This window comes from Primulina tabacum, chromosome 5 (genome assembly GCF_025594145.1).
Source record: "Primulina tabacum isolate GXHZ01 chromosome 5, ASM2559414v2, whole genome shotgun sequence".
In the NCBI taxonomy this organism is placed as follows: Eukaryota; Viridiplantae; Streptophyta; class Magnoliopsida; order Lamiales; family Gesneriaceae; genus Primulina; species Primulina tabacum.
The window spans coordinates 12,877,780-12,901,763 of record NC_134554.1 but is presented as its reverse complement, the minus strand read 5'-3'; the positions used below and the strand labels follow the sequence as shown (position 1 = coordinate 12,901,763).

At 34.6% G+C, this 23,984-nt stretch overlaps 3 protein-coding genes and 1 non-coding gene across 5 annotated transcripts; 2 read left to right on the top strand and 2 right to left on the bottom strand.

The window, feature by feature from the left end:
- The first annotated feature begins 336 nt into the window (after window positions 1-336).
- Window positions 337-2,360, top strand: LOC142546718 (protein transport protein SEC13 homolog B-like). The gene is made up of 2 exons (XM_075654585.1): window positions 337-1,953; window positions 2,032-2,360. The coding sequence occupies exons 1-2, from the start codon at window positions 1,215-1,217 to the stop codon at window positions 2,049-2,051; spliced, it is 759 nt and encodes a 252-aa protein (XP_075510700.1). The 5' UTR covers window positions 337-1,214; the 3' UTR covers window positions 2,052-2,360.
- Window positions 2,361-3,340: 980 nt separating this feature from the next.
- On the bottom strand, window positions 3,341-14,783 carry LOC142546717 (paired amphipathic helix protein Sin3-like 2). The gene is made up of 24 exons (XM_075654584.1): window positions 14,455-14,783; window positions 14,240-14,320; window positions 13,053-13,373; window positions 12,794-12,977; window positions 12,616-12,714; window positions 12,319-12,489; window positions 11,930-12,230; window positions 11,011-11,147; window positions 10,682-10,757; window positions 10,572-10,601; window positions 10,191-10,384; window positions 9,938-10,092; window positions 9,491-9,618; window positions 9,123-9,377; window positions 8,353-8,907; window positions 8,088-8,173; window positions 7,200-7,838; window positions 6,457-6,554; window positions 6,233-6,371; window positions 5,994-6,146; window positions 5,727-5,890; window positions 4,846-4,957; window positions 3,844-4,020; window positions 3,341-3,770 (listed from the first exon to the last, which is right to left on the bottom strand). The coding sequence occupies exons 2-23, from the start codon at window positions 14,314-14,316 to the stop codon at window positions 3,883-3,885; spliced, it is 4,212 nt and encodes a 1,403-aa protein (XP_075510699.1). The 5' UTR covers window positions 14,317-14,320; window positions 14,455-14,783; the 3' UTR covers window positions 3,341-3,770; window positions 3,844-3,882.
- Window positions 14,784-18,151: 3,368 nt separating this feature from the next.
- On the top strand, window positions 18,152-18,233 carry LOC142547905 (small nucleolar RNA Z199). Its single transcript, XR_012820800.1, has one exon. It is a non-coding gene; the product is annotated as a small nucleolar RNA Z199 (small nucleolar RNA).
- A 1,830-nt stretch (window positions 18,234-20,063) lies between these two features.
- LOC142546716 (beta-glucuronosyltransferase GlcAT14B-like) lies at window positions 20,064-23,721 on the bottom strand. 2 transcript variants are annotated; one of them, XR_012820505.1, is made up of 5 exons: window positions 22,906-23,721; window positions 22,635-22,710; window positions 22,421-22,536; window positions 20,491-21,094; window positions 20,064-20,402 (listed from the first exon to the last, which is right to left on the bottom strand). XR_012820505.1 is itself a non-coding variant. In XM_075654583.1 (4 exons), exons 1-4 carry the CDS (start codon window positions 23,489-23,491, stop codon window positions 20,580-20,582), a joined length of 1,293 nt encoding a protein of 430 aa, XP_075510698.1. In that variant the 5' UTR covers window positions 23,492-23,721; the 3' UTR covers window positions 20,390-20,579. The 2 variants fall into 2 exon arrangements, 1 of the variants encoding a protein (XP_075510698.1); XM_075654583.1 differs by having other exon boundaries at window positions 20,390-21,094.
- Between the last annotated feature and the right edge of the window lie 263 nt (window positions 23,722-23,984).

Sequence of the window (23,984 nt, the reverse complement as noted above, 5' to 3'; positions counted from 1 at the left end):
AATTATATCTATTATGTATAATTGTGTAATGGAATTATAAATAGTTATTATTGAATTAAAATTAATATTATAAGAATATTTTGAGAATATTTTTTTTTATTGTAGACTGTAGTGTAGATAGGTTGGAGATGAATTTAGTGTTATACTATTACAATGTAGAATATAATGTAGAATATAATGCAGAATGTAGTGCAGTGGGCTGAAGATGATCTTAGATAGCATCTCCCCGGCAGCGCGTCCAGCTTCGCGGCGATTCCTATTGGATTTTCTCAGATACTCTTAGACCTCGGATCCGACCCATTTCGGCTCGTGCGGTCCTCTCTCTCTCAGGTGATGAAACCTTTCGCCATCTGCTAACCATATCCTCTATTTTTCTTCGAGTTTTTATGTTAGTCGTTTTCGTTCCTTTTCAATTTTGCATGAGTTTCTGATATCAGGGAGAAAAAATATTAGATCTGCGTGGTTCATGTTTAATCATAAGTGCCCTTTTTCGTCCGATTAATTTTTTATTATGATTTGGAGTGATGATGCCTTTTGGGAAAAGATTCAATTTTCTAACCAAATTTTGGGTAATCTCTGAAGAAGGGTTCGTAAGTGTGTAGTTAGTTTTAATTGTTATGCTGATTTGTTTGGAATAAATGATGTTATGTTTTGCGAGAGAATTGAAGTTATCGTTGTGATTGTCAGGATGGGGAATACGTGAGCAAAATCACATGCGTAGATTGCTGATTTAAGAACAACGAGACCTAATTTAGGCTTCATTGGATTTGATGTGTAGTGGAGAGCTCATCGGCTCAGTTTTGATCAATGGTTGCTAATTGAAATTATGTGCCCTTAGGTGGGTTGGACCAGTGGAGCAAGTAGGTGGACCTGAAATGAAATTCAAATTTTAATTTCATGTGTCTTTTTCTTTACAAATTCGTTTTCCCTGAAAATTAATTAATCAGATCCTTGACTTAAGTTGCTAAGCAGATTCTTGACTTAAGTCACGGGCTTTCGCATTCGCGATGCTTGTTATTTCTCCAATATGTTGGTTTTATTGTAACATATCTTGTTTTGTGATGGTCGGGAGATGTGCTTAATATTTACAAGTAGCTTTACTGGAAAAAGATATGACATGAATTCGAATGACAAGGGAGTTTTTTTTTTTCCCTAATCAGTGACCTTTGATAGGTATAACAAATTCAAGAAACTGGGAATGCGCGGTCAACAAAATGCCTGCACAGAAGATAGAAACAAGTCACAATGATGTTGTTCATGATGTTTCCATGGACTACTATGGGAAATGTGTGGCAACAGCATTATCTGATGCCACTATTAAGATAATCGGTATCAGCAATAACTCTACATCTCAACATCTGGCTACCTTGAGCGGCCATCAAGGGCCCGTCTGGCAGGTTTCTTGGGCACACCCCAAGTTTGGTTCGATTCTCGCTTCATGTTCTTATGATGGTAAAATCATTATCTGGAAGGAAGGTAATCAGAATGATTGGTCTCAATCTCATGTCTTCACGAACCACAAATCATCTGTCAATTCCATTGCTTGGGCACCTCACGAGGTCGGACTTTGCTTGGCATGTGGTTCTTCAGATGGTAATATTTCTGTCTATACGGCTCAATCAGATGGTAGTTGGGCAACTACAAGAATAGAACAAGCCCACCCTGTGGGGGTGACTGCTGTTAGTTGGGCTCCTTCCATGGCCCCTGGTGAATTAGTTGGATCTGGACTGCTGGATCCTGTGCAGAAGCTGGCTTCTGGTGGCTGTGATAATACTGTGAAAGTGTGGAAACTCTACGGTGGTAACTGGAAAATGGATTGTTTCCCGGCTCTGCAAATGCACTCAGATTGGGTGAGAGACATCGCATGGGCACCAAATTTGGGGCTTCCAAAATCCACGATGGCGAGTGCTTCTCAGGATGGAAAGGTTGTTATATGGAGTGTGTCAAAGGAAGGTGATCAATGCCCAAAATCCACGATGGCGAGTGCTTCTCAGGATGGAAAGGTTGTTATATGGAGTGTGTCAAAGGAAGGTGATCAATGGGAGGGTTAAGTATTAGAGGACTTCAAGGCACCGGTTTGGAGGGTTTCCTGGTCTCTGACCGGGAACTTGTTGGCCGTGGCAGCTGGGGACAATAATGTTACACTCTGGAAAGAAGCCGTTGATGGAGATTGGGAAGAGGTCACCACAGTTGATCCATAGAATAGAGTTTTTTTAAGTTGTTGAAATGGAAATAGATTATTTTTTTTTATCTATGCTTCTGGGTTTTGTTGATGGCCATTTTATTTTCTGAAGTTTTTAATATGCCATACTTTGTTGTTCAATCTTTCTGTCTGGAATGAACATGTTAGTCTGATTTAACTTGGTTTTTAAGGATATATTTTATTACCGTGTAAACAGATAAATGAGAGAATATAACGAACACGTGGTTAGGGATGGCAACGAGATGAGATGAGATGGATTTGTTATCTTCATTCCCAAATTTCATCGTCATAGTTATATCCATATCCATCTCGATCTTCGTTTTTTCTGATTTGAGAATTTCATCCCTACATTTATACCCGCCCCGATCCTCGTTTTGTCGGATTCCGTTCCAAAAATATTAATGAGGCCAAAATGAAAGCGGACATGAGAATTTCACGATTCAAAACTTATTAGTATCTATTATTAATATTAATAATAATAATATTATTAATATTTTAAAAAGTATTATTATTATATTATTAATCTAATAATATTATTAATATTATTTTCGAGATGAATTGAAAGATATAAATATCTCTATATTCGTATTCCAAATTATTTTGGGATTTTAAAAAATTGTTGAACCCAAAATATCAAAAATCCCCATCTTCGTCTTGAATTTTATCCGCAAGTCTCCAAATCCAAGGAGAAATTATCATCACGAGGTTTTGTTTTATAAATAGAGAACATTTTTATCTGGATATGGTCAAAATGTATCGAATATAATGCTAGATTGTGCTAAATTCCTTAATTTTTTTTTATCATTTTTGTAATATATTAAATTTAAAATATAAATTTTAATTAAAAATTATAAAATAATAGGGAAAATATTAAAATAGGTACATATGATTTGTTCTAATTTTTGGTAAATAAAAAGATCTCCCGAAGTAAAACCAAATAAAACATGTGTTGGTTATTTTTCCCACGACTGGTATCTACTTTTAAAGGCATATCTTTTATAAATAATATGCACTGGACCAAAATATACTTAATATATAATTTGAAACCTAAAAGGGAGATCTGTACAAAGCGATCCCTCTGCAACAATGTTGCATCCAAAAACATATTACCTCATTTAGTTAGCAGCAAACCGATAAAAACATAGAAAGAGTAAATTTCTCTGAAACAAGAATAGTTTTGACATAAGCAGGCATTGAACTGTGAACTCTATATACACATACATAATCGATAAAAACATATTTAAAAATCTAAACATAAAAGATTCTGCTATACCATTTCGCCTCACCCCATCAGTATGTAACATAACCTAGCAGAACATAACTGCAAGAAAATTCCACTCTCTAGACAGAACAACAAACATCTCTTGGCCCCGTTGAACCCCCGCACAATAAAATAAAAACAGGACTCTAACTTAACATCGCTTAACTTAATGTATATACAGAGATGGCGACTGTACCATTGACTTGCGCTTACAAGGTAATAGCATGATCCTGAGTAACTCGGAACTCTAGATAAGAATGCAGGATAAATGTCTTCCAAGGGCAGACGACCATGCACCCAAGGACTCTACAAAAGAGCACGAGATATGATGTCATTCAATCAAATATTTTATTTTAGCTTACACTTTTAAACTGCTTACATGCTTGTATATCACGGCCTTGGAAAAGGGCTGACACATTCATACAGAGGCTGACATAAATTGGTGAAACCGTTGCACCCGTTGCTGGTTCTTAAGGGAATATGTTCCTGCTGGTGTGTTTTTCCTTCTGCGTCCCAAACGAATAAAGAAGTCCTCGGTGTCAAGGACGTAAAAGATCTGAAAGCATGATATTTGGTTAGACGTATAAGAATTCCCCCACAAATAAACGGACCATCAGATATCAACCAAGATTTAGTGAACCACATTTAATCTAAGAATTGATTATGTTGCTCGAAATGAATCTAAAAGTACCAAGTCTAGGTCCCAGACAGGCAATGATATTTGAGTTAAGAATTTTATAACAGCATACTGTGAAAAAGAGTGAAATTCGAATAGTAGAAAGATAGTGAATAGATAAAGCAACACGATACAAATTTTACGCATTTCAAACATGAAAGTCTACACTCTACATACAAGTAATAAATGTCTAGTTTATCTCTTAGTTTAGATTGTAATCATATATTTTTATGTAGACAATAAATATCTTGGATACACTGTGAAAGGAAATAATTCCTAAATAAGACATAAACACGCTCTCAAAGATTTATCAAAATATGAATTCAAATCTTATCCTAAGATATCGTCTTTCATCGAGAAAAAGAACAAGAATTACTGTGGAGCAAAATGCTCGAGCAACCAATTTAAATTTCAACTAGCATCCGTGCACTCTACCCAAAAAATGAGAAAAGAGGAAGTTTTATCCTACAAGAAACAAATAAATTGAAATTTCAGGAATTATTTTACCCAAATAACCATGAATATGTCGATTATAGACAAAGTGAAACAATATAACCACCGAGGTAAAAAACATCAAGGAATATACTAAACTAGAAAAGATTCCTAAATTACATTAAAATAATTGGTAGGAAAGCCTTGTCACGCGCCCCTGTGCTCATGTGATGCATTGATCCTGTGCCTAAACTAGATTAATGAGAAACATACCTTCGACGAAGTCGCTGACATCTTACATTCCAACCCATTCATGATCAAAACATTTTCTGTGGCCATAAATAGAGCAGCAGACTCTTCAAGATTGGCATATTTGAGCATATTCCTGCACACCAAACAAGCAGGTCTTCTATTGAATTACATGATTCCCAACATTTCCGAACGTGATCTCTGTGTTTTGTAATTTCACCTTTAATTGATCAGACTAATGATAGTAACCATAATGATAGCAACAAAATGCGCGTTTGACCTCCCTTTTTTTCCCACATTAATTTAGCCATGTCATAACACTAAATCTAGGGAGTGGCAATAGCATCAGGATACCGAGTTTCCTAGTACGACACCCCGAATTTTGCTCCAAAAGTTAGTAAAGTGAAATTATTGTGAAAGTGCTGCTTCTGAGGCCAAAAATCCATCCAAAATCAAAATTACTCTTTATGGTTATAAGTGCCATTTAAAGTACCATGAAGAAATGCATCAAATCCGTTAGTGACGGACTAATTCAAATGAAACGCTGGTGACACGTTTATTTATGTCTACCGTTTGCATGCCTTCTAAACCGAGAAAACAGACCCCAAAACTTGTAACTACCAAAGAGGTTAATTTTTACGGGTGATTTCCCTTGATAATTGAGTTTATGCTGACAATGCTGTTATTTCATGTTATAAAATTTTAGGAAACAAAATATCAAAAGATAAGTGATTAACATAGGTCCACATTACAGCAGATGTGTCCCATGATCCTCCTGATATATTTCCTCATAACTATAGTAAAATAATGTCAGTGTCCACATACAAATTCTTATCATTGTCTATAAAAAGAAGCACCACTATCGTTCAAGTTGCGTGACTTCGAATTGGAACTGATATCAATACCTCTTCAGCATAATCGCGGATGACTCCTTTTTTCCTCGATCGACTGAAAGATAATCATTACGGAGATAAGTTGCGAAACTAGGATCCACTGAGACTGCCACGACTTCAGACTTCTCACTTCCGTCATCCATCAGTTGTATAGATAAATGGGTAGGAGTTGATGACTACAACAAGAAAGAAAACAGCTCAGCATCCAAGTAAATTTTTCAGAAACCTCGAATGCATGTGAATAAAGTTTAACTTGATTTGAAGTGCAAGGAAACATACACATTCAAGTCTGTATATATTCTCTTCGTGCAAAAAAATTCGGACGTTTTCGTAATAAACCGAATCGACGTACTTTTCTGGCTTCCTAGATTTTTCATATTCATACAATTGAAGCAGCTTAATATCCACTTCATCACTCGAAACAGTTTGGAGCTGCAGAAAGAACACAGTATTCAAAAGCAAGCTGTGAAATTTGAACTCAATTGCAAAGAAGGTAAACCAAAATTTAATGAGGATACCTGTTTGACCAACTTATATATCAACTTATCCAAGGTAAAGAGCACATATGACTGGTTTCCAATCAGTGATCGACAATCATCTTCAAATTTAGTATTATCAGAAGATCCATCAAGTAACCTAAACAATGCACTCATGAACCTGCATTTGAAATTAAGAGCTATTAATACAAAGCATCATAGATTCCAAGTCTTTCAAAAACTAAAATATGCTGCTACTAAACAACCTGGAGTAGGGATCAATACTTTCATCCTTCGTGTTTCTCCATTTGGATTCGCAAGATAATGAATTCACCTTAGCTGATAATATCCTTTCATACAATTTCTGGAAGCATAGAATAGTAAAGTTTCATAATCAAAATGTAACTCGTTAATCAGCATCTTGTAAAACCTTTATAAATTAATAATGTAGGAACCATGATATTTTACTAATTTAGAGATGTATTAATTTAAAAAAAAGTAATAAACTATTATTTAAAAGAGTTTTTTTTCGATTCAATGAATGTTGATTTAATTACATAAAAAATCATGGTGTTTCACTGATGTTCATGTGATCTTTCTTAAACTAATAGAAAAATAAAATTCAATGTACATATATATTTATAAAAACAAGTAAATGATATTATTTTTTAATAATTAAAAAAATTCATCATATTGAATTGTAAATAAAATTCACTTGCATGTATGCCTTTAATGAGAAAAGTAAGACATGAAATCCATGAATTTATACAAGTATCTGAAAAATTATTATCTTATTAATTTATCGAAATTATTAATTTAACATATTGGCCCAAGCAGGGATCAAGAAAGAAATATTATTTTAGAGAAGTTATAAATTTATTGAATATTAATTTATAGATGTTTTCCTGTTTATGCTACATTGGTCAAGTAGATGTAACATATAAGAGCGATGAGGTTTCAGAGAGAATTTCCATTATAACAAGATCAACAGAAAAGGATGTAAGCATACCTCATGCAGCCTGAAAAGCACATAAAAGGTGTCATTTCCATAAAAGATCCGTCGATCTTTTTTCTCCTCGCCCACAGATGGATAAGCAACACGCTTTGACAAAGGCTTACAACTCCGCAAGAAATGTTCAGACTGTGACACAGATGCACCATCTCCTCCAATATAGTGAGCTTCACTAGTATTCTCCGCCTCACCTTCACTCTCCACTTTGCCATCAATGTCATCAGGTTCTCCATCGTCCTCTTCCTCGTGTTCTTCTCGCGAACACTCATCGGCAGCAGACTCACTACCTGAAACATCTTCTCCTGCCTCAGAAACATTCTCACTGTCCTCGTCATCAGCATCAGCATCAGCATCAGCATCATTATCATTTTCACCGGCAGCATCTGGGCAAATTTCTTCATGATGGCCTGTCTGACTTTGGGTCTTGTCATTGCCACGAATTTTATCAGGCAAGGCTTGTGAACTACCATCCTGATAGGCACCAAAATTGTCTTCAAAATCACCATTTGGAGACAACTCGCCCTCTTCTTTCTCATTTTTACCAGGGTCAACAGAATCCTCGTTATATCCAACAAGTCGGGTGCCTTCTGTGGACTCCCCATTTGTTGGTTGATTCAATCTTGATGAGTCCCCGCCCTATTGTACCCATGGAGACATGAACATGTCCAGTCAAAAAAGAAAAGACAAGCCAAGATGAACTACCAGACACTCCCTTCTCCAAAATTTGGACACAAACAGTGCAGTGCCTTAAAATTTGAAAAAAAAAATGAAGCAAAAACAAGAAAAGAAGAGGGATTGTCCAAGAAAATAATAAATAAAATGTGGAGTAAAAAAATGAACAATGCTTGTTCCAATCAAAGAGTTTTGTCAGGTCAAGAAACTCACATGTGGTATATCTTCTGCATTAAGCTTGGATACATTGTCTTCCTCAATTGGATCATTATGTGTTTGTACAGAATTTGCTCCGCGACCTTTTATTTCAAAATAAACCTTAATTAATAATTGTAATAAAGCAGAAAGGTATACAGTGTAACTACAAAAGACGAGGAAGCTACGACCAACAACGTCATCAACAATTAGCAACAACAAAATAACATCAACACCAAAACTATTAATAAAAACAGAAGCTTCATAATTTAAATCACAATACCATGATTAGCATCTGATCCAAATGTGACAGGTACATCAGGGTTTGTTAATCTTTCACCAGATACAGCAGGTAGTCCCTCTTTAGCAAGGGAATCAACATTTGTGATGCCAGTCCTGCTGAAATTCAATCGGTGCGTTGAAGTAGGACTGCCATTGCAGATAGGATTCGGTTGCTTCAAGATTGTGGCACTACCATCGGCATTTGGACTTCCTTCACTTTCTACAATGTTTGTCCAGGTATTTTTAATGGTTTGACACTTAGAGACACCATCATCTTCAGTAACATCAGAACCAAGAGGGCGGGAGTGAATACCCAGTATCGGCTCGAGAAAAGTGGTCCAGAATCTCAAAACTTTATTGAATTGCTCTTTTGTTGAGCAGACCTCTTCACACGAGTACTTGATAATTTTATAGACATCTTCATGAATTTCAGAATCAGTATATTCAAATTCAAGGTCTGGAATGATAGAGTGCCTATTTCCAGCGGAAACGCCAAGTAGCACATCATCTTCTTTTTGTCTTTTCTCCTTGATTTCTTTGATTTCTGCCACTAATGCTGTTCATTAAAAGCATAAAAGGAAAAAATGAGGACCACATCACAAATTGATAGCAACACCAGGTTAACCACATAATTTTCCACAATATCTGATCCACATCTCATGCAGAAGAGAGGATCAAAATACCACGAGGATATCACAAAATATTCTAAAAGATGAGGCACGTGCAAGATTCAGAGACAAGTGTAATAGATCGTAAACACCATTTCCTTACATTTTGTGCCCAAATTCTTTGAATCTTGTTGCTTGAAATAGAAACTGCGGTGATCAAGAGACTTGTAATGGTTTTTAGAATATATTTCAGCCCAAACTTTATTAAAATCTGAACGGCACTTGGTCCACTCCTCCTGCTTCTGCTTGAGGCGGGTCAGGATAACCGGCAACGAAAGAGATGAATTTCTACGCAAAATATCCATCACATCAAGACCATGGTCACCATATAGTCGTTCAATACATCTTAAATTCAGAGCTGCACGCAATAGCACCGAACTCAGCAACAATATACGTATCTTTTTTCGGGTAAACAAAAGAACGTGAATAAATTTCCAACGTAAGTACAAATCTGAGATTCTACAATACAACCTGTGAAATGGTCCTCAATACGTGTGGGACCATCTGAACCAATTGAATTACTGTTAATGCCGTTCAAAAGTTCCTCTGCACGCTTGGCAGTTGAACTGACAGACTCCAACAACATGTCAAGCTCAAATCTGAAACATCGAGAGACAACCCCAAATGTCAAATCTGGAATCAGCAAAACTCATAGCCATATCCAGAGGAAAACTCTAAGAAATAGGTAAATGGAGAAGACCACAAAATCAAAATCTATAATTCAATTTACAAAAATGTGAACATGGGCACAACAATGCAAAAGTTCATTCTTTCATCAACTGCTAAGATATCCATCGGTATAAAAGACCGACAAAGAAATGGTTTGACAAAGGAGTCAAAGTTTATCAATATTTCCGTTGACAATAAGATCATACCATCCAATAAGAGAGAAGACAGGATATTTAGATGGTATATTACCTATCATCTTCACATCTAAACAGGCTTTCTTCATACTGGTTTCTGCGCATGTGTTTAAAGGAGTAATCCTCACTACCGGAGGTCACAGACACCCAATGATCATTTAAAACTAGTGCACCAAGCTCCGACCTCTGACTAGCTGAAGCTATCGGATACTGCAAAGAAAATTTTTTAAAAAACTAATTTCATGAACATAGTTCTAATTATATATAATGGCCAGAAGATAAGATTGGGAGCAAATCAGAATTCTCACATCGTCAGGAAGAAGCCTATAACTGGGAGAACAACTTCGACAATCAGAAAGGTCAAGTTCTTGAATGGACTTTCCCCAGTATTTTAAATTGTATCTCTCCTTCTCTTTCCCGCTTTCTACCTCGCGCCTTTGTTCTTTCTCTTTGTCCTCTATTTTCAAGGCTTTTGAAGAATTTTCTTCGGTCCATAATGTTTCTGCAATAAATAAAGCATTATTGCTAAACTATACAACCATAAACTGAATGGTTGCTTATAGTCCGGAGACTTTTTGTCATGCAAGTCAGGAAGGGGAGAAGCCGGTAAATTCCACTCAAGCAGAAGTGCAGACAAATATATAAATGATCTAAATAATAATCTACACTACGTGAGAGGAAATACATACTTTTGCCCATGACACCAGCTAGAAATCCATCTGCAGAACCCACTACCGATAAGAACATAAAATGATTCAATATATAATAAAAATTCACCCAAATGAAGATTCGCAATTACCAATTCTCTCGCAGTGTTCGAAAAATTCGTTAAATCCCTCCATAAGGTCAGGATATTTTCCAAGTAAATCAGCAACCTGAAAGCGCGTATGTAAGAGCCGGATAGAGTATTATATATTCACACATTCCAACCAAATTTAAGGGTTGGAGAGGACATAGGAAGAATTGAGAACATAGGTTCTTATGAAAGTTAGATATAGAGAAAATTAGGGGAGCAGATAAACGATAATTTCTGAAAAATACCACCAAATTAAGCAAGTGATGCGACCTCTAAATTCAGATATCCAAAAAAATCTACGTAATTGTGAAAAGGGGAAATAGATTGCATACCAAACCCTGCAACTCCTTCCTTGTAATGATTTCTGTGCTGTAAATGTGAAGACATTTCAGAAATGCCTGGTAATCTTCTTCGCTGCCAAGCCTCTCTTTAACTTTTTCACAGAAAGTGAACTCTTGACTGTACATACCTGGAAAAATCAAACACGGTTGCTAAGTTAGTTTAATTTTTCATTTTCCAAAACAAAAACATACCTCATCACCTTTTAAATCTTTGTACCAAAAAAATAGTTTCTATCCTTTCCAACATAATCGTTACATTTAATTTAAATCTTCAATACTTACCATAAGTTCTCTATACTTATATTATATTTTAAAAAGACATACTATGATTTAAATTTTAAAACATCTACTCCTATACACAAATATCAACTCGAATATAACAATAATGTTTACCAAACAAAATATCACATTTACAGGATTTGGTATGCACAATGAAAAGTGTTTCATTCGAAAATAATATGAAACTAACTTTTTATCTCCTAAAACTATTTCTTGATATTTCCCAAATATTATAGAAAACAAACAATGTGTTAAATAGTTGAAAAGTTTGTACCTTGTTATGTTGAGCACGGTAAGATGGGATGGAAAAAGTTTGTTCCTTGTTATGTTGAGCACAGTAAGATGGATTGTAAACAGAAATACAGTGCAAAAAGACAAATCATAGAGGAAGAATTACTCGCTTTCTTTAACTAGTTCCCCTATTTAACTTCAATTTCCCTAATATTCTTGATTTTTGAAAAAAATTACTGTTGACAATACTGTGCATCACACTCAATTACCACTTTATGACTGATAGTCAGTGGTACCACTGATTCTTTTGTCGGATAGAATGTTCTATTACGACCATTGTATACGAAATAAAACGAAAACAAACTTTCAATAAAAAACAACAGGGGCTTTGTTAACTCACTTTTCAATGCATCTTTATCCTCGTAGGATGTGAGATTTGAGTTTCCTCCAAAGTCTCCAACTTTCTTGGCAGATTTCCTTTTATCAGAGAGCCGATGCATGCTAATGTCTCCGTTGTTTTCATTTTCGGGGTCTCTGTCTTCTTGATCACGATTTCTTTTATCCCTGTTCTCCTTGTCTACATGCTTCTTTTGATCCTTGTGCAACTTCACAACTGTCTTTTCATCATCCATATCTGGACGCTCAACACTAAGATCACGTTCTCCGTGGGGGCTAATGATCCGATCCCGTCGTGGTCGTTGCTGGAAGTTGTAGGGCATAATTTTCAGTCGGCACCCAGTGAAAAAGGAAAACGGCGGTATTGTAAGAATAGATGTCAAGAAATGAGACCTTATCCATGAGAGAATGTCTCATTGTGGGCATGGCAGAGCTCCTCTCATCATAACGAGGAAAAGGACGGTTAAAAGATGCATGTGGAGCTGATGCAGTAGCTGAAGAATCTGGAAGAAATCTAGTGAATTCATCAAGGAGATCTGGCTGGTCATTAAAAAGTGCTGCAACCTGCGAGGGCATTTATTACACCTTAATTGTAATGAACACCTCAACGATAAAAGTTGACATACAAATGAACGTAAAAGTATCTGTCTATATCATTTCAACCAACTCCGTCGCAAGTAAAACACGTGCCTCTTGGTAGACCTCAGTGATACCCTTGTGTTCTTTCCGGTACATATTCAAAATGTCTAGGAAAGACTTATAAACATGATCATCATTTTGAAAGCGTTTCTGCAGACAAAAACGGAAAAACCTTAATTAGAAACAAATCCAGAACAGTAATCATCAGAGGAGGAATTAGAAAATCAACCTTAATCTTATTGACAAAACTGATAGCCTCTTCAAATTCAACTGTCCTTTTTGGTGGAGCCTCTTCCTCATCGGTGAGGGTAATTTCGTATCCCTTAGGCAAGAAGGTGTTAAACCCAAGAATCAGATTCGGATGCCCTTTGAACAATTCCTTCACCCGAGCTATAACACCAGCAGTATCGATTCTGTGTAACAACAAGTTCGATATCATTAAGATTCTAAACTGCATAATTGAACGGATTTAAGGAATATTTATCTACCTTTGAGCCTTGAAATCTTTCATGACATCAAGGAACCTATCATATTTTTCCCTCTGATCTTGGAACATATCCTTGACTTCCTTCAAATATGTTAGTGCATCATTGGTGGTAAGTTTTTGTGTGCTACCAGAAGCAACTCCAGTAGTACTACCACCACCTAGAGTAGCAGTACCACCACCACCACCACCAATTCCATTGACTCCACCTCCTCCTCCTCCGCCTCCACCTCCGACTGTACCACTGCCTCCACCACCTCCACCTCCTCCTCCTCCGCCTCCGCCTCCGCCTACTACACCAATAGGAGCATGTGGAGGCCCATATCTATATAACACGGAAGAAAAGGTAAAACTTTAAGTTAGGATCATTCAAAATGAAGGAAAAAAATTAATGAATAATTAAGAAAACGATAAAGCATATTGGATTTCTCCGTGGTGTTCTTTAAAAATATATTATCTGTTGACAATTTAACTCTGTCAACATTTTCGGCTAAGATCAGTCTACTTTTCTTCATGTGGCATTGTAAGAATGCAGCCAAAACAAGACCGACAATTATGAATCCTGGTTGTTGCTGTTCTGTCCCATAAAAACATATAATCCGTCCACGGTTATAACACTATCAACATTTAACACCTAGGTTTTGTCGCACTGGTGAAGAATCCCGATCAGTAGAATCATCTGAATGCAGCCAAAACACAATTAATTGACTATATAAGATATAGCCCTAAACAAAACACACCAATCAAAAATGGCCAGTGACTCGAAAAGGGGGGAAAACTATCAATACATGCAAAATAAGAACTTGGAAAGAATAAGATTCACAAAGATTCAATTTTGGACCCTGTCACGACCTACTAGCCCTCAACATCTAAGCAACCCTTGTCAAAACAACGCTTTAACCTAATCCTTATTTCTTTCCTGTTTCTTTTTAGTACTGCTACTAAGGATGTGACCACATCAAAATTCTGAAACCAAATAATTTCGATCAAAAAAGTTTTAACCAAATTCAGTTTATCTCTTAGTCATAACACAAATCGACAGTCTTCCCAGACGTAAAAACATGAGCAAAACCTCAGAATGAAAAATCCCACATAATAAAGACAAGAATTAGATGTATTTGACAAAAAAGCAACGAAAAAAGAAACGATCAATTCAAAAAAAATTAATAACCGATAAAATAAAAAACTTACGATTCTCCTCGAGAAGAAGGGCCGAATGGCCGCTTAAATTGAGGGTTCACATACACCTCATCTCTCAATCGCTTCATCAGTCTGTACAAAAAACAAAAAGAAAACACGAAACACAGAGAAAAATTTAACTCCACGTTAGGAATAAGTAAGACAACAAATAGAAAAACAGAATCGAAAACTGCAAATAAGCATGTTTCATCCAATTAAACACTGACATGAGATTCCCTTCCCTTCGATGAAAGGAAAAAAATGAGAACAGCTCACAGATCTAATCTAGCCAACCAAAAAATAAAGAAACCAGTTTAAACTGTCCGGATCAAATTCCAGTTCAAATCAAGAAACCGCTTCTTGATTATTCCTCCACCGGCTCCTCTCTGTTTCCCAATCTTCGAGTTCTATGTCTCATTAACGTTGGGAAAACAACATAAACTGGAGCACGAGAAGAAACCATACGAAAAGGTTAAGGAAAAAGAACGAAGAGAAAATTGTTTTTGTGTAGTTTTATACGAGGCCAAAATCCTAGCGTGACAGTGTTTTAATATCAAGAAACCAAATGTTTTATATTTTTTAGGAGTGGAGGAAGTGAGGTTTCTTGTGGGCTCTATGGATATTGCAATCTTTCAAATATTTGGGCTTTGTTGTTTAAGGGCCCAATTTCAATTTATTAGTTAACCAAATAATTTTCCGCCCTCCAATTATAATTAGTATAATTAAGCCCATAAACACGAACTTAAATAAATTATTATTATTACACAATAAAAGGTTAGCCACTGTGAGAAAGTAGGAGAAACTAGTAGAAACAGTTGTCCCTTTTGCTTTAAATTTTCTTACAAGTTTATATTATTAATCCATGTAAAAACACTTTGTATACAATAGTAAGAATTTATTTTTTATATTTTAAATATGTATTCGATCGAACTGTCTCACGAAAATAGATATCAGATCTCATATCCAAAAAGACCTACTGTTTTAAAAACTGGCTTCCTCAAACAACAAAGCACTATTTTTTAATTAATATGATTATTTTAAAAACACACCATTTAAAATATAATTAACGAATAATATTCTAGTTATATGTACATAATCAAACATCTCAGCAAAAGTGCTTTACTTAAATCACCTAAATATACCTGAAAATATTAAGAATATGTTATTACTATTAATTAACAACCCCTCGATTTGAAAAAAAAAATTAATATATAAATATGTCTGTTAATATTTCAAATAATGCATGTCGACCAAATTTGAATATCGTAATATTATAATCTTCGCACCATCGAAAAATTTTCCAAGAACAAATAACAACACAACAACATGATTACCTATATATTAACTAGATCAAACACCAACTATAGTCAAAGAATCAAAATTGACTTGAGGATATATTTTGAATAATTGTGTCGTTGCCATTTTTTCTCTCCTCTTCCCTTCTTATCTGTATTGATTACGAATAAAACAACTATTATATTTGTAGCTAGGGATTTAGAAAATGGACCCATATATTTTTGGGCCCACTAAAAGTTGGGCAATTTATTTGTGATAATTTAAAAAGTAAGACCAAGCTTTAGTTTAAAACTAACCCGGTCATTTTTAAGGGGCCCCTTAAATGGTTGGGCCTGTAGTTAAAGTCCTATTGGCTTTAGGGTTTTCAAATCACATAAAGCCCTACTCGTATATTCTATTTATGATTTTAAAAAAAATTATTGTGACACTGTCTCATGAGTGCATTTTGTGAGACGATTTTTACCCGATCTAACTCTTTAAAAATCTCTTTTTATGCCTAAAATAGTATTTTTTATGATAATTATGGATCGAGTCAATTCGTCTCACGGGTAAAAATATGTGAGATTGTTTACAAAAGACTTAATTCTTATAATAAAAATTTCACTTTGGAGGTAACGACGATCAAGTCTGGTGAATATTTTATCTTGTTTTCTCCCCCTTCCCATTTCTTGATTTTTCTTTGTAATGATTGTACATCATTATTTGATGAGAGAACTAACTACAACAATATGAACTCAATTCTCAAAAGAATATTGTAAAAATAAATGAAATGAAATCATTAAATTGTAACAAAATATTAAATGAGAATTTTGTATTCTGACTTCACATGTTATCAATCAAATCATTAATGATAAATCACACATCCATTTAGAATCCATCAATAATTTATGTATCGATTCAAAATTATGCAGAATGTTATAATTGGTCGATTAAATATTTCATATTGCATTTGAATTGAATAATTTGAAATCCACGATTTCAAATTTATTTATATTATTAAAAAAATTGAATATTGTTACTCTCTCTTCGTTTTGAATATTAAGGAATTTACTCATATCCTTACATATTGAGTATGATGATTTCGCAATTTTCATGTCTTTGTTCATCAAACATTTCATTTATCTGACCGCATTTTAATTAGTTCATATCTACATTTTGTGCCGTTTTATATTTAATCGGTTCACCATTACAGCTAAAAATATTTAAAAATTGGAAATTAAAAGAAAAAACAATCAGCTGAAATGTTCACATGCATCCGTCTTAACTATTTTGTCCACAAATACTATTTCGTGCCAGAACAACAATAAAAATCGACCCATATATCAGTTCGAAGATCGCAAATTAATTATAAGTGTATGTGCGTGCACACGAACTCTGCTAATGGTAAAAAGTAAAAAAAAAAAGAGTAGAGAGCAGACCACACACACCCTTAATCATAATGTTTCTAAAACAAGCACACGCCGTGGATTTTCCTGCAACAGCCGACGTTAATTGCTCGTATCTATAAAAATATATAGATTTCTAATCATATAATATATAATTTACCAACACATGTAAGCCAAATTATATATTTCTACACTTTCAATATATATATATTTATACCAATAAAAACTAGTTAGGCACACCTACAAGGCGTTGACCGAGTAGAAGCAAATTGACCCCAAATGAATGAATCATCCATGTCAAACTAATAAGGTACAATCGTGATCGATAAGCAGTATTATATTCCATAATTACGTATTTTTAATTATTTCGGTAATACATGTCTGTATGTTTAAAGAAAATTTGTATCCCTTAATTGCTCATACCTATACAAATATATAGATATAGATGTTATATTAACGAGAAATTATTTTGTGCGACAAGATCGACGAGAAAAAGTTGGTAAATGGATGGTGTATACAAGGAGTTGAGTACACAATGTATACCTAGTGCACGCACGCGTTGCGTGCTTGTGTAATATTTTTTTATAATTCATTTGATTTATATTTAAATGAAGATCAAAATATAATTATAAAAATAGCGAGAGACTACACTGTAATTTTGATATATAAATTAAAAAAATAAATTGAAAAATAAAAGAATAAAAAATCTAAATCCCAAGAAATGATGACTATATCCGCTGAACTACATATAACTTGCATTAAAATTTTAACATTTTATTAATATATATAATTATTAAAACAGACCATGACATCAAAATTAGTTACTTTAAATGTCTCATATTTAATAAAATAGTATAGATAGTTGAAGCGATGAATTGGTATAACTAATAAATCGACAGTGTTGGCTTATAGGAGTAGGCCTTGTTAAACTTGAAATGTAGCGCGCTGATTGTTAAGTCCAATTCATAACAGGCTTACAAATTTTAGCCCATTAAAAGGAATAGACTGAAGGCCTAGTTCTTGTTCAGAACCATCTTTATTGGGCTTTGAGCCAAAGGCCCATTTTACCCGACCAGCTGCCCTAGTTTCTCGCTCAAATATGTTTATATACGACGCCGCTCGAATTAGGGTTTTAAATTCTTAAATTCCTAATCCCATATCTTCTATTTATGATGGAAAGCTTCATAATTTGATTTCTTTTTTCCTTCCTACCTTTTTATTCATTATTCTTTGTGATGAATGTAGATCATCTGATGAGAAAAATAACTGCAACAATATGAACGGTAAATTTTCCATGATTCGTTGTATTTAAGTCTCTGATGATTTACCAAATCTTCAAATCTATTCAAACTTTCGTAAATTTTGGATTTGTTTATAAAGAAAAATCCTAGGTTTTGGGAGATGTGATGAATGCTTTAATTGGTCCGTGTTTCTGAATGAACGGTGACTGAAAAACCCTAATCAACATCTGATCTCCCCTTATTCTTCAAATTATATTTTCTCCCCATTTTTCAAGTTTTCGAAATTTGTGAATGTATGTGTTGGATTATATTTCAAAAATTATCTCCGGCGGCGGCGGCGGCGGCGGCTCTATGTTATGCATGCCTGGAATCGGACGGCGTGATAAGCTACCAATTCAAGTCCAACGGCGGAAGGCCAGATGGATATAATACTTAATTAAGCTTTGAAAAGTAACTGATATTTTAAAGAGAAATTAATTCAACCTGTGCAATTTTTTGGACCAATTTACGATAATGCAACGTATATTATCATTCAAAACATTACTTTTAAAGTTACATCTACGGAAAGACAAATTAATTTAATATTAATTGTGTTTCGGCGTGATTCCGTTGGAATCCAATTCCGATATTAACATTTTCATTTCTTGAGTTCTTTTAAATGAATTTTTGTGGGATGGATGTTTTAAAAAATTAAGCTAAATGGTCAATTTTCTATTTTCAAATCTATGTCGTCAGTTTCGTTAAGTTTCAGAAATCAAATAAAGCAAAACTCCGTGACAGTAATGTTTTACTTAGAAGTAAGTACTGGTTAGAAATGAATTGAGTCATTAATTTATTTAACAAAACAATTATTATTGAATTTTTTTTTTCTTACACTGAAGGATTTTTAACTCCCGTTGGGTTGTCGGCACCATTACCGGTAACATTATGGATATTGTTTCCATTACATTTTTTTTCTTGTGACATGAGAACTATAAATGTTATTTTTTTTTTACTCATTAAACTCTTAGAATATCGTAATAATATGTAAATCATGTTAGTCAGTTAAACCAAACTGTACTGATTTTATACGAAAAGTTCTCCAAGAAGGTGGTAGTTTGAATTCAAGTTCTACACCATTTGACAAAAGTTCATCAACTCCATTATTTCGAACATCATTGAGATTATTTCCATTAATTCTTCTTCTTGTATCATCTTGCATCTAACCAGAATTAAGGATCTTGGCTCTAATATTAGTTGTATGATCAAATCTTTATAATTTTACCAAAAATGTACATAGTTATAAAATACAGTTCAAATATTTGAAAATATATAGCACTTTTAACGCTATTTTTTTTTTTACATATCCACTAAGAATAATTATAGCTTTCCAATATTAGTTTTTTTAAATTAAATTTAACACTTATTTGGTGCACGAAGATTATTGATATTAATATTTGGTGCATGAAGGTATATCTTATTGACATTAATAAAATAAAAGATAAAACGGTTAATTACAAAATGTTTAGTCGTGTTTGGGAGGCAACATATGTAAAAAAAATTAATTTATATATATACTTTATTTGAAACAATATATTTTGTTTTGATATTCTATCATTTTAATTGAAAAATCAATCACCAATTACTGGTACAGAAAAATTAAATTCCAAAGACCATTTACAAAATTTATAGAATATAGTATTTATGAATTTTCACTTTGATTTATTAAGCAAATATATAATATTAATATGGCATAGACAGTACTATAAATCTGCATACACACATGTATAAGTAATTTCATTTAGTTTTACAAAATTCTTTTGAAAATTGAGTTTCCAGGATCTATAATATTTTATTGGACATATACACAGAGATAATAAAACCAACAATTTTTTTAAAAAGATCACTAAATAAAAATTTGATATAACTTGGTATTTGACTCCACATATCAATTAAACCATTTATGATAATTCATACATCAATTTAGAATCCATCAAATTTATGTATCAATTTAAAATTATGCAGCGTGTCATAATTGATGGAGTTTTAACTCGTGACAGAGAATATTTTCAAATGAAAATTCACTATATTATAAACCTATGAAATGAATTTTCCCACACCAGAATCAAGCACGATACCTGAACCGAGTTTCAATGATGGCGAAGTTGCACAATGAACGCCAAGTTTGATGGGATACTTCATCTTCTCATAACTCTTCAAACAAAAGAGATAGATGCGGCTAAATTTGAAACACATGCAACAACAAACGTTCACCTGCATGTATTTGCCACAACCGTGACCCTGTAATTACAAGTGGAAATGATTTTCTAAGAAATGAACAAGATGAAACAGCTTATTGTACGCGACTTAGAGCAGCGAGAATCTTGATCGAGGGGATTAAGCAAGTCGATTGTGGCATGAACAAATTGCTTTATCCAGAACATGACTCAGCTATTGACATTGTCGTGGCTGAAAACTCTCAGTCGATAAAAGAGAGTTTATCAGGTTCTCTAGTCTCTTGGCACCCGCAGTAGGTCTGAGAACAGTGGCATTACCCACAACTGAACATGGATCAGTCCCATTTTCACGACTGCCTACGCACCATCCTCCAGGAACAAGCATGTCTTGATTCCTAAACAAGAGTTCGGCATCAATTCTATCAAGAACAGGGTCATCACGAGGAAACTTCCTTGCAAATGGAGCATTGCTATCTACCATCCTCTGCATGTCTAGAAGAGTAAGGTAGTGGGGATGTTGCTTTGGAGGGTTGTCCCATGATATGAAGTGGAGATCACTGTTAACTGTGGTGTTACGAAACTCATGAGCATTGCAGACAACAGTGTGGAAATAACCTTCAGGAGAAGAAATGAAGTTTGCGTAGTACATGAGGACGGTTCGAGGTAAGTTGTTCCATCCCCATATGCAGTAGTCGATGAAAGATCGAGACAATGCCATCCAAGCCGATCCTGTATGGAAAATATTTCAGTGAACATGGAACAAGAATCTTCTGAAACACAAACAAATTTATCGGAATTTCAAAAATCCCTCCTAGGAAGAATTCACCATTTCCATCACAAACTAAAATTATGCTACAGATTGTACATTGTTCCCAAGGTTTTATCACTGAAAATTTTTTCTAACTCAAATATTAGTGTTTCAATTTGCCTCTAAAACAAATACCCTAGTGGGTAGGTAGCTAATTAGCAAATATATTGTGTTCAACGATGCATTGGTGCATATTTAAACTGGAGTCTCGTAAAGTTGGCACCAAACACAGAAACGGCTGTAAATAAACTGATCTAAAAGACAGCACAGACATGTGCACTTGTTAAAAGTAGTTAAAACTCAATCATCTTTAAGTTATCGTATTCAAAGTATCTACTTTGCAGTCCTTGAAACATAACAATGAGTCAATGAATGAGCCTTTCATTGGATGGTTCTACATGCCTTAGCCAATTAAAAAAGGAAAACCATAACAATCGACAGCGACAGTTGATCCAACACTAGAGCCAACCCAATTTATATAATTGGAAGTTAGAAGGTGAACATCGATAATTAATTTTTTAAAATCTCAGTATATACATAACCATGCTCAGAATGGAAAATCTAATGCTCCATAAGAAATGGAATTGACAACCTCAACTCCCCACAAACCCAATGGAAAAAATAGGCCAGAAGCCATAAAATTTTTTGAACACCTCAGATGTTCATAGCAAATATTCATACTCACCATTCTACCCGAGGTTCCAAACTTTGGGTTAAAATGCCGAAAACTCTTTGATAATACCCGCCTGAAGCCAGAATTTGTCAACAACTCAACAGATAACTCTCAAAAACAATTTTGGAAAAGCATTTTTGTCCTTGATTTAGCAGACGAAAAGGGTGAGTAAAAAACAGAACCTGTTTATTAGCTACCCAACACAAACCTCATGATTAAGTTACCTTCAAGTCATTAGAAAATAAACATTATTTTTGGAGATGGAAACTAAGTTGAGCATTTAGATGAGGAGAAAAGGATCGGACTGGTAAGCAGTGGAGTATTAATAAAATTGAAATGACACGAAAAGGAATCTTGGAACCGAAGTTTTTCAAAAAGGATCACTCCATCAAGAACAGGATTCCAAACCAACAAATGAAGTTTCCAAAAACGATTGGGCACAATGGACATAACAAAAAAGAAAATTATCCAAAACTCATTCCCATACCATTCAGCCTAAAAAGCAACATATCACACAGAACAAACACAAAAAAATGGAAATAAGATGAGCAAAACTACAAATGCCTAAGCATACCGGTAAAGAGTTTAAATGCTGTGGGCACGCTTCTGCGCTGCGTAATCCAGAATACATCAGCCTTTTTGGACATATACAATCCTGGATCAATAATAACTGGCTTTGCCCTTTGAAATCTGTAAAAGTACACATAAATTATGGTCATAAATCACTCACAATCCAAGAAATTCAAATTATTAAAGTAGAGTCGGATAATTTACCGATGTCTACTTACTCTTTCCAGCCAATATTACTGGTATGGTCAATGAAATTGAGATCCCGAGGTAAGTACGAAAATGTATGCAGCAGATCTGGTTGTCGTTAAGAACCACAAATTAGAACAAAACTTTAACTTCAATTCAGAATAATTTAATATTATAAAAAATTAGCAAAGTCCTATTACCCCAAACTATCAAATTCGGCCAAAATACCCAATCTTTCCGCCAAAATTGCCAAAAAAGAAAGAAAAATAACCTAGGAAGAAAACGTTTAAAATCCAATATTACCATCTTGAGTGACCAGTGGGTAATCAGAGGCGCTAAGATTTATAAACCAATCCCATTCCCCACCTTCCTTCAGCAAAATGGCAGCCGCGTGTAGGGTATTCGCCACCATGGTTGGCCCGCGATAAGTCACCAAATTAGCCTTGGTAATCATCCGGACATTGTTGAATCTCCTAAAAATGAAGTGCGTTTCAACGTAATTCTGCAGATCGAGTCGTTCCTCGGTGGATGATTCCGCGTCGAGGTGTACAACATATTGGTTTCTGGGGTGGTACAGTGCCTGGAGCGTGCGGCGGAGCATCCCACCGTCACCTGTGGAGCCAGATATTAAATAAGCAAAGCGCGGGGGCGGAGGAAGGGTGGAAACGGGTAATGTGTGGAGCTTCGACTCAATAAATATAGATGAGACTGATATAGGTGAGTAGTAGCGGCGGAGCGGCAGCAGCGGCGTGCCATCCGGGGAGGTTAAAGTGGTAAGAAATAGAAGAAACAAAGAAACTATGGAGCCAATTGCTAGTGGAAAAATCCATTTTCTCTCCATTGTTTGTGGGTGGCGCAGGTGTAGATAGTAGTTCTTGAGCTTCTTCATTTCATCCAATTCTCATCGAATTTAAACAAAGAAAAAGGAAGAGTTATAGGCCAATAAATTGTGGGTTTCGGAGAAAACATAAATCTGAAAAGGCAAAAGGGATCTTCAGGGAGAATTAAGGAGATTGAAATTTAGCAGTAGAGTGCAAAGGAAAGGGCGATGGAGGTGGGTGAAAGGTGAGGATTTGCTGCTGTTAGTTTGGTTTTGGTTGTGAATTGCGCCTCGTTTCCTTTCTTCAATATATTACATACTATTTTCAAAAAGTACAATATAATACTAATGTATTTCTTAATTATGAAATTGAATATTCTAGCTATATATATATATATATAATTTTCTTGGTAGCTATATATATATATATATAATTTTCTTTACCAATATATATATATATATAATTTTCTTGGTAGTATATATATAATTTTCTTTACCAAACAATATAGTATTATATTGTACTTTTTGAATTGATTTGGTCTGTTGGCGTACACCTTAAATT